The 13,307-nt window shown below is 34.1% G+C and overlaps 2 protein-coding genes and 1 non-coding gene across 6 annotated transcripts; 2 read left to right on the forward strand and 1 right to left on the reverse strand.

Moving 5' to 3' along the window:
* Positions 1–1,769: 1,769 nt before the first annotated feature.
* Positions 1,770–5,609, reverse strand: LOC108332337 (DNA-repair protein XRCC1). Of its 3 annotated transcripts, none has more exons than XM_017567551.2 (8): positions 5,559–5,609; positions 5,096–5,400; positions 4,829–5,017; positions 4,081–4,192; positions 3,419–3,504; positions 3,207–3,317; positions 2,929–3,015; positions 1,770–2,237 (listed from the first exon to the last, which is right to left on the reverse strand). In XM_017567551.2, exons 2-8 carry the CDS (start codon positions 5,324–5,326, stop codon positions 1,896–1,898), a joined length of 1,158 nt encoding a protein of 385 aa, XP_017423040.1. In that variant the 5' UTR covers positions 5,327–5,400; positions 5,559–5,609; the 3' UTR covers positions 1,770–1,895. The 3 variants fall into 3 exon arrangements, with proteins under 3 accessions (XP_017423040.1, XP_052726587.1, XP_017423039.1); XM_052870627.1 differs by lacking the exon at positions 5,559–5,609 and adding an exon at positions 5,489–5,507; XM_017567550.2 differs by having other exon boundaries at positions 5,096–5,572.
* A 92-nt stretch (positions 5,610–5,701) lies between these two features.
* On the forward strand, positions 5,702–5,783 carry TRNAS-AGA (transfer RNA serine (anticodon AGA)). Its single transcript has one exon. It is a non-coding gene; the product is annotated as a tRNA-Ser (tRNA).
* A 266-nt stretch (positions 5,784–6,049) lies between these two features.
* Positions 6,050–11,195, forward strand: LOC108332404 (centromere protein C). 2 transcript variants are annotated; one of them, XM_017567657.2, is made up of 11 exons: positions 6,050–6,307; positions 6,419–6,618; positions 6,703–6,791; positions 6,889–7,003; positions 7,106–7,257; positions 7,393–8,720; positions 8,828–8,900; positions 9,774–9,883; positions 10,498–10,591; positions 10,669–10,776; positions 10,935–11,195. In XM_017567657.2, exons 1-11 carry the CDS (start codon positions 6,149–6,151, stop codon positions 11,057–11,059), a joined length of 2,553 nt encoding a protein of 850 aa, XP_017423146.1. In that variant the 5' UTR covers positions 6,050–6,148; the 3' UTR covers positions 11,060–11,195. The 2 variants fall into 2 exon arrangements, with proteins under 2 accessions (XP_017423146.1, XP_017423147.1); XM_017567658.2 differs by having other exon boundaries at positions 9,804–9,883.
* The last annotated feature ends 2,112 nt before the right edge of the window (positions 11,196–13,307 follow it).

Raw genomic sequence — 13,307 nt, forward strand, 5'->3', positions numbered from 1 at the left:
TTGTGTAGATTTATAACGTTGTCATTTCTTTAATAGATGAAAAATTATAGGTTATAGGATCATTATATTTATATATATATATATATATAGAGGGGTTTGCTAACGCGTGTACGCCTGTTTTTCAGTTGGTACATCTTAGCAATGTGTACCGGGTTTTAGTAGACAAAAATATCCTTATATTCCATGGATTCTAAGTTTTAAGGTTAAGGGTATTTTAATGATTTTCATTGTCAAAACTAAAAAAAAAAAAAGAAACCCCCCAAACCCTTACTCACATCTCTCATTCCTCTCAACCCTTTCTCTTTCATCTTTCTCACTCCAATCTTTTCTCTTATTGTAGTCCCAATTGAAAAAATCAGAAACACCCTACTGTAGCCCCAATTGAAAAAATCAGAAACAATTGCCGTTAAACAATCTTACAAAAAAATGATTTTATAATGAGTTTTGATCTTATAATTTTTGTCTTATCTAATTTTATCCAATTTTCACAAGCATAAAGGAATTGGTAATTGACCTGAAAAAAATCAGAAATACTTGTTGTTAAACAATTTCTTACAAAAAATGATTTTATAATGAGTTTTTATTTTATAATTTTTGTCTTATCTAATTTTCACAAGCATAATGACATCAAAGGAATTGGTAATTGGCCTGATAAAAATCTGAAACACTCGTTGTTAAACAATTTCTTACAAAAAATGACTTTATAATGAGTTTTCATTTTATAATTTTTTGTCGTATATAATTTTATCTAATTTTCACAAGCATAATGACATCCGAAAGAATTGGTAATTGGCCTGGAGGATTTTTTTAGAGATGATGATTCAACATATGCAGATGATGAAATTAGAGAGATTAGTGAAGATGGTGAAATTGAAGAAATCTTGAATGAACCTTTGCCTGAAGGTGAATATGTCAATGACTCAACTCTTTACAAAGGCAAATTGTTTAAAGGCAAGTGTTTCTGATTTTTTCAATTGGGGCTACAGTAGGGATGCAGAGAAAAGGTTGGAGTGAGAGAGATGAAAGAGAAATGATTGAGAGGAATGAGAGAGGTGAGTAAAGGGTTTGGGTTTTCTTTTTTTTTTTAAAGTTTTGAGAATGAAAATTATTAAAATATCCTTAACCTTAAAACTTGGAATCCATGATATATAAAGGTATTTTTGTCTACTAAAATCCGGTACACATTGCTAAAATGTACCAACTGAAAAACAGGCGTACGCGCGTTAGCAAACCCCATATATATATATATGTATATATATATATATATATATATATATATATATATATATATATATATATATATATATATATATATATATATATATATATATATATATATATGCACACTGTTCTCTACTCTTTGAAATAACACATCAGAATTATTCTTTAAATCTTTTTATATGGTATCAGAACCAATCAGTCAAGCAGAGCAAGGAGAAAAGTAAATGTTAGTCCAAGAGGAAGAAATTTGCAAGTCCCATCCTCGTCTCTATCCAACAGAAACAAGCCTTTTTTTTTTTAATTGAACGAATAACTACTTCATAAGTAATACATCCAATAAATTTAAGCATATTACATAAATTTATTGAATATATTTATGTAATATGTAACTTAAACTCACCAATGTTTAGGTCAAATTTATGGTGTTCAACATGACTTAACATTTAATCAAACACATTCCAAGTAAAGTTGTGTTTTGATTTACCCAACTCCGATATTAGAACAAAAATGGGAACTGAGAAAAGTAATATGCATGGAAGTAGCAAAAACAGGTGAACATCTAAGGCTGACAATAACAAAGACTTTGTGACATACACAGTAAAATATTCAAAGAAAAATCTAGCTAAACCAAATCAACTTCCTTTCTCCCCAAAAGAAACAAGTTCATTCAGAATTCACAAGTGGCCGATGTTAGAGGACAAAGTTTTATATGCAAGGTCTATTTCTTGTTCTGTCATCTCAATTGTATCATCACTATCATATTCAACTGCATCAGAAGACATGGCATTTGTTCTTCCAGTTTTGCTCGTCTGTTCTTTATTTACCTTTGAATTTTTCTTCCTTTGATGATCTAAACTACTTAGTTCCTCCTCGTAAATTCGCTTACAATCCAAAGCCTCTCTGTGAAGATCTTCCTTTGACAATAAAGTCTTTTTGTTTCCAACTACATCCAACTTTGCAAGCTCGTCAACTACACGAGGCAAGAACATCCAGTCCTCAGTTCCTTTTCGGATATCCTGGTTAAAGATAGTAAGGCAATCACCATCAGCTGTGAAATCTTTTATTTTGATTTCATCCCAACTATAAAAGCACTGCAGTGAAACTAAAAGTAAGAGTAGTGATTATGGAACAGGATTCAGGGAACGGTGTGAAGTCAAATATAATCGCAAGGTATAAAATTAAAGCATTAAACTAGAAACAAAACACAATATTCTAAGATCAAACCGTTAGTGGCTTTGATACGGAAATGTGTCATTCAGTGAGCTGATTCAATCAATTGATCAGCCAATTCCTATCTAAATGAAATTAGTCAGCGACGTTAGGTATTATCACTACCATAAAAACAAGAAAAAAAGTTGCAGAGAAACTTAGAAGCACCTAAGAACATGTTGGATCGGAAACAAGTAGGAAATAGAAAATACTAAGTACTACGGGTGTTAATGCAAGAAAAAATTGACATTTTATGGTAATGTTTCCCAGTTAGCTAACTTCGTACCTCCTAAGATGGACAAAAACACAATTAATACTCAAATAGCAGTGATCCTAGCCTTGTATGCATGTGAAAAGTGCATCCTTACAGGAAATCGATTGAATTTTAAATAATAAGGTAACTCTTTTCTTTATGCTTATGGTACCATATCTCTATGAAGGGGGGAGGCTTACTATGCTTTCTAACTGGAGAGTGATGCAAAATTCTGTGTACATTACCTGTTTTTCCTCTATAGAACGAATTGCATCTTGCAAACAAGTTAGAATTCCCTCTGCAGCTATTTTCGTCACCTCATTTGGATCTGGCTGAAATGATTAACATAATTTAAGAGGGTAGTGAAATACAATGATTTTCTAACAAATGAGTTTATTTTCAATGCAAACTTCTATTTTAGCACTATAGTCTGATTCCATGCAAGTTCAGAATCTAAATAAGAATTTTGTAACCTCTAGAAGGAAACAAAAACTGAAAACACACAGAAAATGATGACCATAACCTTTTCTTCTTGACTTTCCAGCCACTGAATTGTTTTATTCAAGTCATCAATGGCCCACTCCTTCACTTCCGAAGGCTCAAAGCATTTCCTAGAAATATCAGTGCCTTTTCCCTGGAATACCACCAAACTAGCATATTTAATTGTTTGCAGATGAAATGAAGGTTATTCAGACTCTCAAGTATGTGACTTATAAAACATCTTGTTAGATTTACCTTTGATTTTACGGAGGCTGTTGACTTTGAAGGCTGTTCTCCATCAACATGCTTCGGTGACTTTTTGGGTACAGATGGTATTTTATCTGTACTCACCCATAGTGGGGTTCACATAAAGATAAAATAGATGTGAAATTGGATGGAGATAGCAGTATTAGGGCAGGGGAAGGAGGTTGACAAGAACTACCTCATAAAGACATGTTGTAACACAGGCCATTATTTTCAAAGCTTCATCATTTCATTGTAGCATCCATTTAAGTAGTGTGTGTGTGTATATATATATATATATATATATATATATATATATATATATATATATATATATATATATATATATATATATATATATATATATATATAAGATGGATGTAAAAACGGCTTTAGAAAAACCAAAAGAAGTGTTTTAACTGTTGAGTATTTTCAGAAATAATTAGACATATAATATCATTTAAATCCTCAATAGATGATCACAATGACTCTTGAAATTGCAATTTTGTTTCAAAATATATAATTTTATTTTTCGATTCACTTTCCTAGAAAAAGAGTAAAGATATAAACAAGATGCTTGTTGCAACTAGTGCAGTGTCAGTAAATAGTTAAAAAAAGATGCCCTCTAACTTAACGTTCTATACTATATACAATCACATAGCCAATTATATCACCTTCATTGACTTCTCCTGAAACATTTCCTTTACGCCATGGTTTCCCAGCATGAAGAAGGTAATTGTCAATCTCAATCAGCTTCCTCTGTGTGTAACAATCTATTATCCAATCCTAATCCCAAAAACGAAGAAAAGAAAGGGTGCATCATGTAATATCAGGTAAGACTATCGTCCAAAAATACATAGAAAGATTATACAACTAAGAGTTTGAGTGGCATGACAATAATTTCCCAACCAAAATTAAAATGTGTTAAAGTTTGATATCCCTTATATTTAACACTTAAGTAAAGTAATGCTGACAAAATAATGAAAAAGAAAAGACATAGATTTGATTTAGCAATAGAAAACCTCTTGCAAACAAAATGTTTCAACTAGCACATTACATAGAAAATTGCTTCATACAAATCACGGAAAAGTTGCCTACAATCTTCAAACACTGTAATGGAGTCTAACAACACCACAAATTAACGGAATTACAGAAATTGACACTGAAATAAATGTGGACCTAAACGATCAAAAAAAGGCTTAGAAATAAAGTTACTTCACGAACAAAGAAAAATGACTTTGAACATAAGATGCTCTTGCGTTCTCTTGGTCATTAAATAACAGTTTATTTTAAATTATGAGTTTATCAATAAGCATGAATCAACACCAGATATCTTAACTCTTTTATAAATGAAGGCATAAAAATGGCACCAAGAAAAGCATAGAATTGAAACAAAACAAGGAAAAGGGAAAAAAAGAAAACCTTGGATACAATGGTTCCACAATCAGCTTCAACTTGTCTAAACTTAGGGGTATTTGGAAATGCACAAACCAAGAGAGTGCAATCAGAGTTCCAATCAGGCTGATATTGTGCCCCCATTTCCATTGCTCGTGACCTCAACATGCCCCTCTCCGGATTCACAAACCCTGAGAGCACAAAAACCACCCCTTCCTGTCCAAAAACCGGTTAAATTAATGATTCAGTCAATAAACATTCGAAAATAGCAATGCAAGGAAAGCCAAAGCTCACCAGAAGTTTATTGAAGCTTCTAAACTCCAAACTTGAGGCAGAAGATTTTCCACCACTCTCATTTTGAACTTTGCCCATCTTGGGTGCCTCACCCTCATTGGATTTCTCACCTTTGCCGTCGAAAGTTAGTTTCTTCTCACTGTTTTCGCTCTCGTTCTTCTTTGAACATGTCCACGACGGTAGGCTCCGCTTGGAACCGCTGTCGTTGGCACTTCTTTTAGCACCAGACATAGTAGAAGAACTACCTATGCGTAGTGTACCAAAAACACCAAATTCGAAAAACACCGAAGTTTTAGTGAAGAAGCCTGCGTTTGGGGTCAGAATAAAATTCGTAAATTGATCAGAAACTTCATCGGTGAACAGAAACATGCAAGAGAATTTGAATGTGCGTGCCTATTGAGATGAATAAATAAAAAATATTGGGAGACAAATGAATGAACAAAAAAAATAATAATAATAATACTCTTCGCTTCCTCCTCCTCCCACTTTTGGTACTGCGTTTTTGTTGCGTATGTGCTGTGCTGAATGTGCAAAGAAGGCGGTGTTAAATACATAGCGTAATAATTACTCTATAATTATTAACTTTTGAAATTAACTATCACAAAGGTGGACGTGCCGGAGTGGTTATCGGGCATGACTAGAAATCATGTGGGCTCTGCCCGCGCAGGTTCGAATCCTGCCGTTCACGCTTTTTGTAATATAAGATTTTTTTTTTCTTTATTATTTAGCTATTTTTGAAGGAGGAGCTGCTCCCGCTCACCCTTTTGTTTTTTAATTTTTTAATAAAAAGAAATAAATCCAAAACACAAATTTTATTATGGAAAATGTTATTTTGCTTACACAGTCGAAAATCAATAAAAAAAAGTTATAGATTAAAATAATAAATATTAAAAATTTGTTGAAGTAAAAATAATATTACTTTTATTATTTAGTTATTTTTTAGGGAGTAAGAGCTGCTCCCGCTCACTCTTTTGTTTTCAATTTTTGAATCAAAAGAAAAAACCAAAACACGAATCTAGGGTTTAGTTGTCCGATTCTCCGAAACCAATATGCATGCGAACGTCAATGGAGAAAGAAGGTGATGCAGCAGTGGATCCTCTCGCCAATTATTGGGGACTTTCCCTCTTTACTTCGCCATCTCTTTTTCCACCTTCCCAACCCTACAACTCAGACTTAGATCTTCAAACCATCCACACTCACCTCAAATCCATGGTGGATATTTATCATAATCCTTTTTCCTCTTCTGTCGTTTCAAACTAATTAAGTTCTGTTTAGCTTTAATTGAAGCATTGCCTTCCATTTCATGCTACTGTGTTTGCACAGGCCTTGCGGAGTCCCGCGAAACTGGTGCAGGCAGCCAAGTCTGTTTTGGATGATAACCCTAATCTGTTCGGCTCTGAGATCACGCAAGACTCAATTTTTCAAACAACAAATGGTGCAGGAGGGGATGGAGATTTTCGTCGACAACAGAGACCTGGGTTGGGGCTCAAACGTCCACGCTTCTCTATGAAGCCAACTAAAAAGTAAGGCTTATATAACCCGGACCACCATTCTATCTGTGAATGTCTTCTACAGTTGTTTTTTATTGACTTGGTTTTTTGTAACAGGCCCTCTGTTGAGAGTTTGCTTCCAACTTTGGACCTTGATAGCTTGAAAGATCCGGCGGAGTTCTTCTTGGCCCATGAACGGTTGGAAAGTAAGTTTGTGTTTGTTTTTTGTTTCTCTTCCTGTGAACGAGATTCACTTCCCCGCGGCTTGTTCTTGGTCTTATTGGGTTTGCATTTGGTGAGTAGATGCAAAAAGAGAAATACAGAAGCAGCTGGGTGATGCCTCGTTTGAGTCTGATCAATATAGCTTGTCTACTAGACCACGACAACGTCGACCTGGGCTTTTGGGGAAGGATCAATTGTATGCTCTCATAATACTACGATAACCAATCTACATTGTGTTCTTTGTGATGTTTGTATTTTTTATCTGTGTTTAACTCGACCTTAATTTCTTATGGGCCAGGCCAATCAGATACAAGCATCGGTATCCCAGAGAAACCTCTGAAAGTGTTCTGTCCTCCCAGGATACGCTTGGGTCTCAGACTCTTGATCCCGTGGCCGAGAAAACTGACATAGATGAAGCCTATATGCCATCCTCGAAAAAAGAAGTAATGGGTAAGTGAATGCTACTCTATTCTACTATTTGAGTGTGCTGGCGGGCCTGATTTTTTTTCCTCTAAAATCGGACTTTCAGTGCTCTTTACTTCCCGCTTTTTTCAATTCTTCAAACATTATGTATTTTTGCTCCAGATTCATCTGCTACTAAAGGGAACAAGCTCGATGAATTGTTGGATGGATTGCTTTCATGCAATTCTGAGGATCTAGAGGGGGATGGGGCCATTAGTCTTTTGCAGGAGAGGTTACAGATCAAACCCGTAGCTGTAGATAAATTTTCTATTCCGATCTTCCCAGATAGCCAAGTGACTGATCTGAAATCATTGCAAGGGAACAAGTCAAAGCCAAGGAAGGCTTTATCCGACATAGATAACTTGTTGAAAGGAATGCATACGAATAAAAAGACACCATCTAAAAAGTTTGCACAGATCCCTGTGCAGCAATTATCTTCACCCACCCCTCCAAGAAGTCCATTTGCTTCAGTCTTGTCACTGCAGAAGCACATTTCAAGGTCAACGCAATCAGTGGATCCTTTTTCACTTAATGAAATTGGTATGGAAAATTCAGAAGTCAATCTTGTTCCTGGGGGGCCGAATGAATTGAAGGCTCACATGATTGAAGATGTTGTTAGAGTTGGTAAGATCAATACAGTTTTGGACACAGACAGAAATTACACCAATACATCATCTGGAAATCCAAAGGAAGACAACTCTAGAAAATCATTGAATGAACTGAATGCGTCTTCAACTCAAGATATAATTGTAGTTGGTGGGACAAGCGAGGCTAATGAAACTGTCACTAATGGTACCAGTACATCTCGTAAGTCCATAGAGGGTAATTCAAGGGAACCTCGGTTCGATGTTGATATTGACTCAAGTGAACTTCATTTTGACATAGATGTTGGAGGCAGTGAAATGGGCAAAATGGTTGGCACAGAGGACAGGTCGAACGTTGAGCCAAACATGATCGAAGATTTTGTTGCTGTTGACAAGACAAGAACAGTTTTGGATACAGACATAAATTGCACCCGTGCTTCTGATATTTCCAAGGAAGATAGTTCTGAGAAGTCAACAAATGAACTGATTGTGTCCTCAATTGAAGATATAACTGCAGTTAGTGGGACAAGTTTGGCTGAGGACACTGCCAGAAATTGTACAAGTACTCCTCAAAAGTCCATTGAGGATAATTCAAGGGAACCCAAGTCTGTTAAAAGTGTCGATTCAGATGAACCTCTTGTTCACATGGATGTAGATGTAGGAGGCAGTGATACGGGCGAAAGAGTTATGGATGACATTGAGGAAAGTTTGGATATTGATTCGCACATGGTTGAAGATGTCGTTGCTGCTATCAAGACAAGTAGAGTATTGGAGACAGACATAAATGTTAAAAGCAGTTGTATGGGTGAAAGGGTTATGCATGACATTAGTATTGAGGCAAATGAAACCTGTCAATCCAAGGACAAAGTATGTTTCATTTGAAAAAAAGTAGTGTCATAAATTTTAGTTGTTGGCTAATGCAGAATTTTAACAATGAAAATCTTAATCAATCTTTTGTATTCTGATTGACACAGGCTGGAAATATGCTGGCATTTACAACTTCCACTCAAAGCGATGATACAAATCTCAACATGGACAGTCCACTAGGTACGTATACATTCACATGCTTCTGAGTTATGTTCAGAATAAATAACTGAAAGCAGAATACCCGAACACTTTAAGAATGTATTTTCCTGCAAAGTGCTTCATTTTTGCATTATTAGGAAATTAAAAGAAAAAAGAACAATGGCAATTGATTTGTACATTGGCACCACTGTCATATACAAGGGTAGTTTATTCCATTGAAAATCCGTTGGCTTAGGATATGCATGCTAAAAGGCTATACAGATTTATTTGAACCTGCATCTCTTGAGTAATTCTGCATATGCATTAATGCTTCTTTTGAAGACTGAAGCTATATTATAATCTTTGTTGCTGATATGAAGTCATGTTCCTGCTCACTGCTCAGAGTGCAGTTATATTTGATCATTTGGTGATGGATTTGATATCTTTCTTACTATTTACGTAAATGTAATAGATTTGTGAATAGAAAAACCAACACTGGAGTTTCCAGAACATGCAATATAGAAGTACTTCAAGATATTGTTACCCTCTTTTCTGTTTTGTCTTCTTAAAAGAAGTTTAGAGCGAGAGCAGGCTAAGCACAGTCATAGAAAATCTTTCATTATCAAATGTAGTTTTTTAATAAACATGCCTGAAAATAGTGATTCTATAGAGGCTATTTGGAGGAGCTTATACTTTTAGTGAATGCAAAGGCCGAAAAAACTGTGCCAAAACATATATTATCTCAATGACATCGCTTGATCCTAGTCGTTTACCCCTCTCCCAGTAATTCATATAACAGTGTCCTGAACTCTCCTCTTAAGTTTCCCTTTGATCTGTGAAATCAGCAGAAAATATTGCTTTAAACCAACGTTAATGTACCTTCGACTATACTAACTTTGTTGTTGTTTGCCTTAGCTGATCAATCTGATCCTTCTGGATGTCAAGCCAATGCTGTGGATAAACGAGCCAGAAGAACAGAAGATGATCAATCCAATCCCACTGGATATCAAGCCAATATTCTACAGGTTACTAGATTTGTCCATTTCTTTTCTAATGTTTCTCAGTGTTTAAACCACCTGTGTCATAATTCAATCATTTTATCATGTATCAGCAATTTAAATGGTGAAAATAGATATGGGGGCAATCAAGGTGCTTTACGCAGAAAAATTATAGTTATACAACTAATTTGTTCAATATTGTTTAATATTTATAAATTTATTAATGACATAAAAAGATAAGAGATGCATAATGTGATAGAGAGAGATAGAGAGAGGATCAGTGAATTGTTAATACGTGTGGTCAAAATTTTGTTAGGAATAATTTACCATACTTTGAATGTGATAAAGCGTAATTTGTTCGATCACTTGGTGAAAGGTTATCACACTTGATTATCCATGCACTTTCAGTTTCCTAACTCTATCCTACTAGAAAAGGGTAAAATTAAGTTTACCATACAGTTCAGATAGTAAACATACGGTGTGGAATTGAATTGTATTTAGAAATTTACAAATATTCGTGTTCAAAATTAGTTAGTTTAGGATAAGCCGCCCTGACATGATTCCACCCAAGTCTGATTAATCACTATATCAAAATTTACCCTAGTTGCTTTTTAAGGAATTGACTGTGACTTCTTTCGCAGGAAAAGACAGATGCTTCTGTGCAGCCTGTTAAAAAACAAAGGAGAGTTAAATCACGTGCGCAAACAAATGTTTCCAAACGGAAAAGCCTTGCAGGTTTCTACTTGTCATTTATCCCATCCATTTATTTTCAAGAATTCCTTTTGTTGTTAAATAGTTAATCCTTGTTCCAGCTTCCGGTACATCATGGAATTCTGGATTAAGGAGAAGCACCAGGATCAGGACAAGGCCATTGGAATACTGGAAAGGGGAAAGACCGGTGTATGGTCGCGTACACCAAAGTAAGTAAAACCATATTGCTCTATCAGTATTGCTGACTAGTAGCTTAAATTCTGCCATTTAAGTAGGAGTTTCTTCTGTTTTATCAAATTTAACTTTGATTGTGATGTTTTTTATTCTCGACACAGGATTGAAAGAATTTTACCTGTCATGTTTGCAGGTTTGGCTACTGTCATTGGGGTGAAGTGCATCTCTCCAGGAAGTGATGGAAAACCGACTATGAAAGTGAAGTCTTATGTATCAGATCAGCACAAAGAGCTTTTTGAGTTGGCATCTTTATATTGAACATAAAACAAGTTCCTTGGATTTGTTCTGTACATCGATTCTAATCACATCATTGTCTGTAGCTATAATCAGTAAAACGGCAAGACAACTAAAGTGACAGTAGTTAATTGTGTTAAGTACCTTATGTTGTTATTTAGTCACATTAATCCAGGTCTTAATTAATACCAACAGCAAAAAGAAATGAAATTTGTGAGAAGTAAAAAAGTATTAATTAAATTAGTTCATGCACTTAAAAGTAATCGTTATAAATTAAAGGAGAGTAATAGCAAAGGCAGGTATAAAACCGAACTTGTTTAGTGTATTAGCTTTAAAAGGTCAAACAAACTAATTAAATTAACAGAAATTCCCATATAATGCAATCAGAATAACGGTAAAAGTATGTAGCGTATTGATTCAGTTTTGGTATAATAACCCTAAAAAGTCAAACAAGCAAATTAATTGGTTCACTTCTCAAAACTTAGATCTTATCAAAACTTAACTAGTAAGCGAATTTCGATTGGTCTGGATGTTATATTTCATTTGCCAAACGGATAAAAACATTTTATTTTCTTGTATGATGGTATTAATATCCATCATTCTGTTGGGTCTATTAAGAGAGTTCACCAAGGAGATACAAACACCAATGAGATCTGAGCTTAATTATATAAGGGATTGATTTCACTCTCTACTTAAAACTTTAAGCCAATGGGTTAATGTGTCTTTCATCTTTATATAATACTCTACTTTCTCATTTCTATCCAATGTAGGATTTAGACTGACACTTGAATTTCCAACAATCTTCTCTTCAAGGGTGAGTCCCTTCCACATAGGTACACTTCCTCTCCAACGGAAGCATTCCCAACCAACCACAACCACGAGTAGTATTTTCCAACCGCCATTCATCTTAATGGAACTCGCTTACTTGAATATCTTTTACCAGAAAGACTTTCGGTATAAGGACCATTATACTCTTTTAAGTCAGTCACCAAGACAAATCATCAGTTCTGATACCACTGTTGGGTCTATCAAGGAGGAGGGTTCACTGGGAGGACACAAACATCAATGAGATCTGAGCATAACCATATAAGGAATTGACACCACTCTCTATTCCAAACCTTAAGACAATGGATTAACGAGTCTTTCATCTTTATATAATGTTCTACTTTCTCGTTTATATCCAATGTAGGATTTGGACTCACACTTAGATTTTCAACATATTCATCATCGAAAATAATAAATCATTTTATTAGAAATATAAAAATAATACTTTTTTTCTTTATTTTATATAAAAAATATTCTCATTTTATATTTATCTTGCAAACAAAGAGAAATATTTTGGATGATTGAATTAGATGCTCGTAATTAGAATGCAGCTTTACTAATCGGAGAAAATTGAAGTATAATTTCTTTAAGTATTCTTAGCATAAACTTTTACTTTTACAACTTTCATTACAACATTATTGACATGAAATTTCAATTTTGACAAAAAGAAAACATTGAAATACAAAGAAATAAACTGGAATTCTATCCATAATACTAAACTCGAAGAATAGCTAAACGTAACCAATTTGAGTACATTTTATTAATTTTATATTGCAATAGAATGAGTCCAGGGACTTACCAATCAAATTGAAAAATACAATGATGTTGAAAAATGTGTTGGAAGTCCCACATCGACTAGAGATAAGGCCAAATGATAATATATAAGTGAGGTGCAAACCTCACCTTACAAGCCGGTTTTGTGGGGATGAGTTAGGCATAAAAACTCACTTTCTAATAAAATGGTCTATTTTCAAACATCAATAGTTTCTAACTCATTCTACATTCTTCTGAAATTATAATTTGTGGCTACAAGAAAATACGTAAGTCAGAAATTGTTCAATCACAAGAAAATTGATACCATTTTAGTACATATTTTCAACCTCCACTTCTCAATATCAACGTGAATTCTACTCCATGCACTCAAAATATTCTTTGGTTTTTATTTTTTCTCAAAAATTCTTTAACACATAAATTTTTTTATATTCATTTAATACATCACTTTTCACTTTTATTTTTTTTTATATTTATTTTATTTTTGTAATGTGTATCACTTTATCGTTACTTTTTGACAAATTCAGTTTTTGAGGTTTAAAACTCTTTTTAATTATCAATACAAACAAAATAACACGAAGTTTTATTGTAAAACTTTTCTAACATCACATAACTTATTTTAACATTTTTATCTGGTGTAAAAATATTAAAAATTATGTAAAAAAAAATTATTTAT

This window comes from Vigna angularis, chromosome 11 (assembly GCF_016808095.1).
Source record: "Vigna angularis cultivar LongXiaoDou No.4 chromosome 11, ASM1680809v1, whole genome shotgun sequence".
Lineage (NCBI taxonomy): Eukaryota > Viridiplantae > Streptophyta > Magnoliopsida > Fabales > Fabaceae > Vigna > Vigna angularis.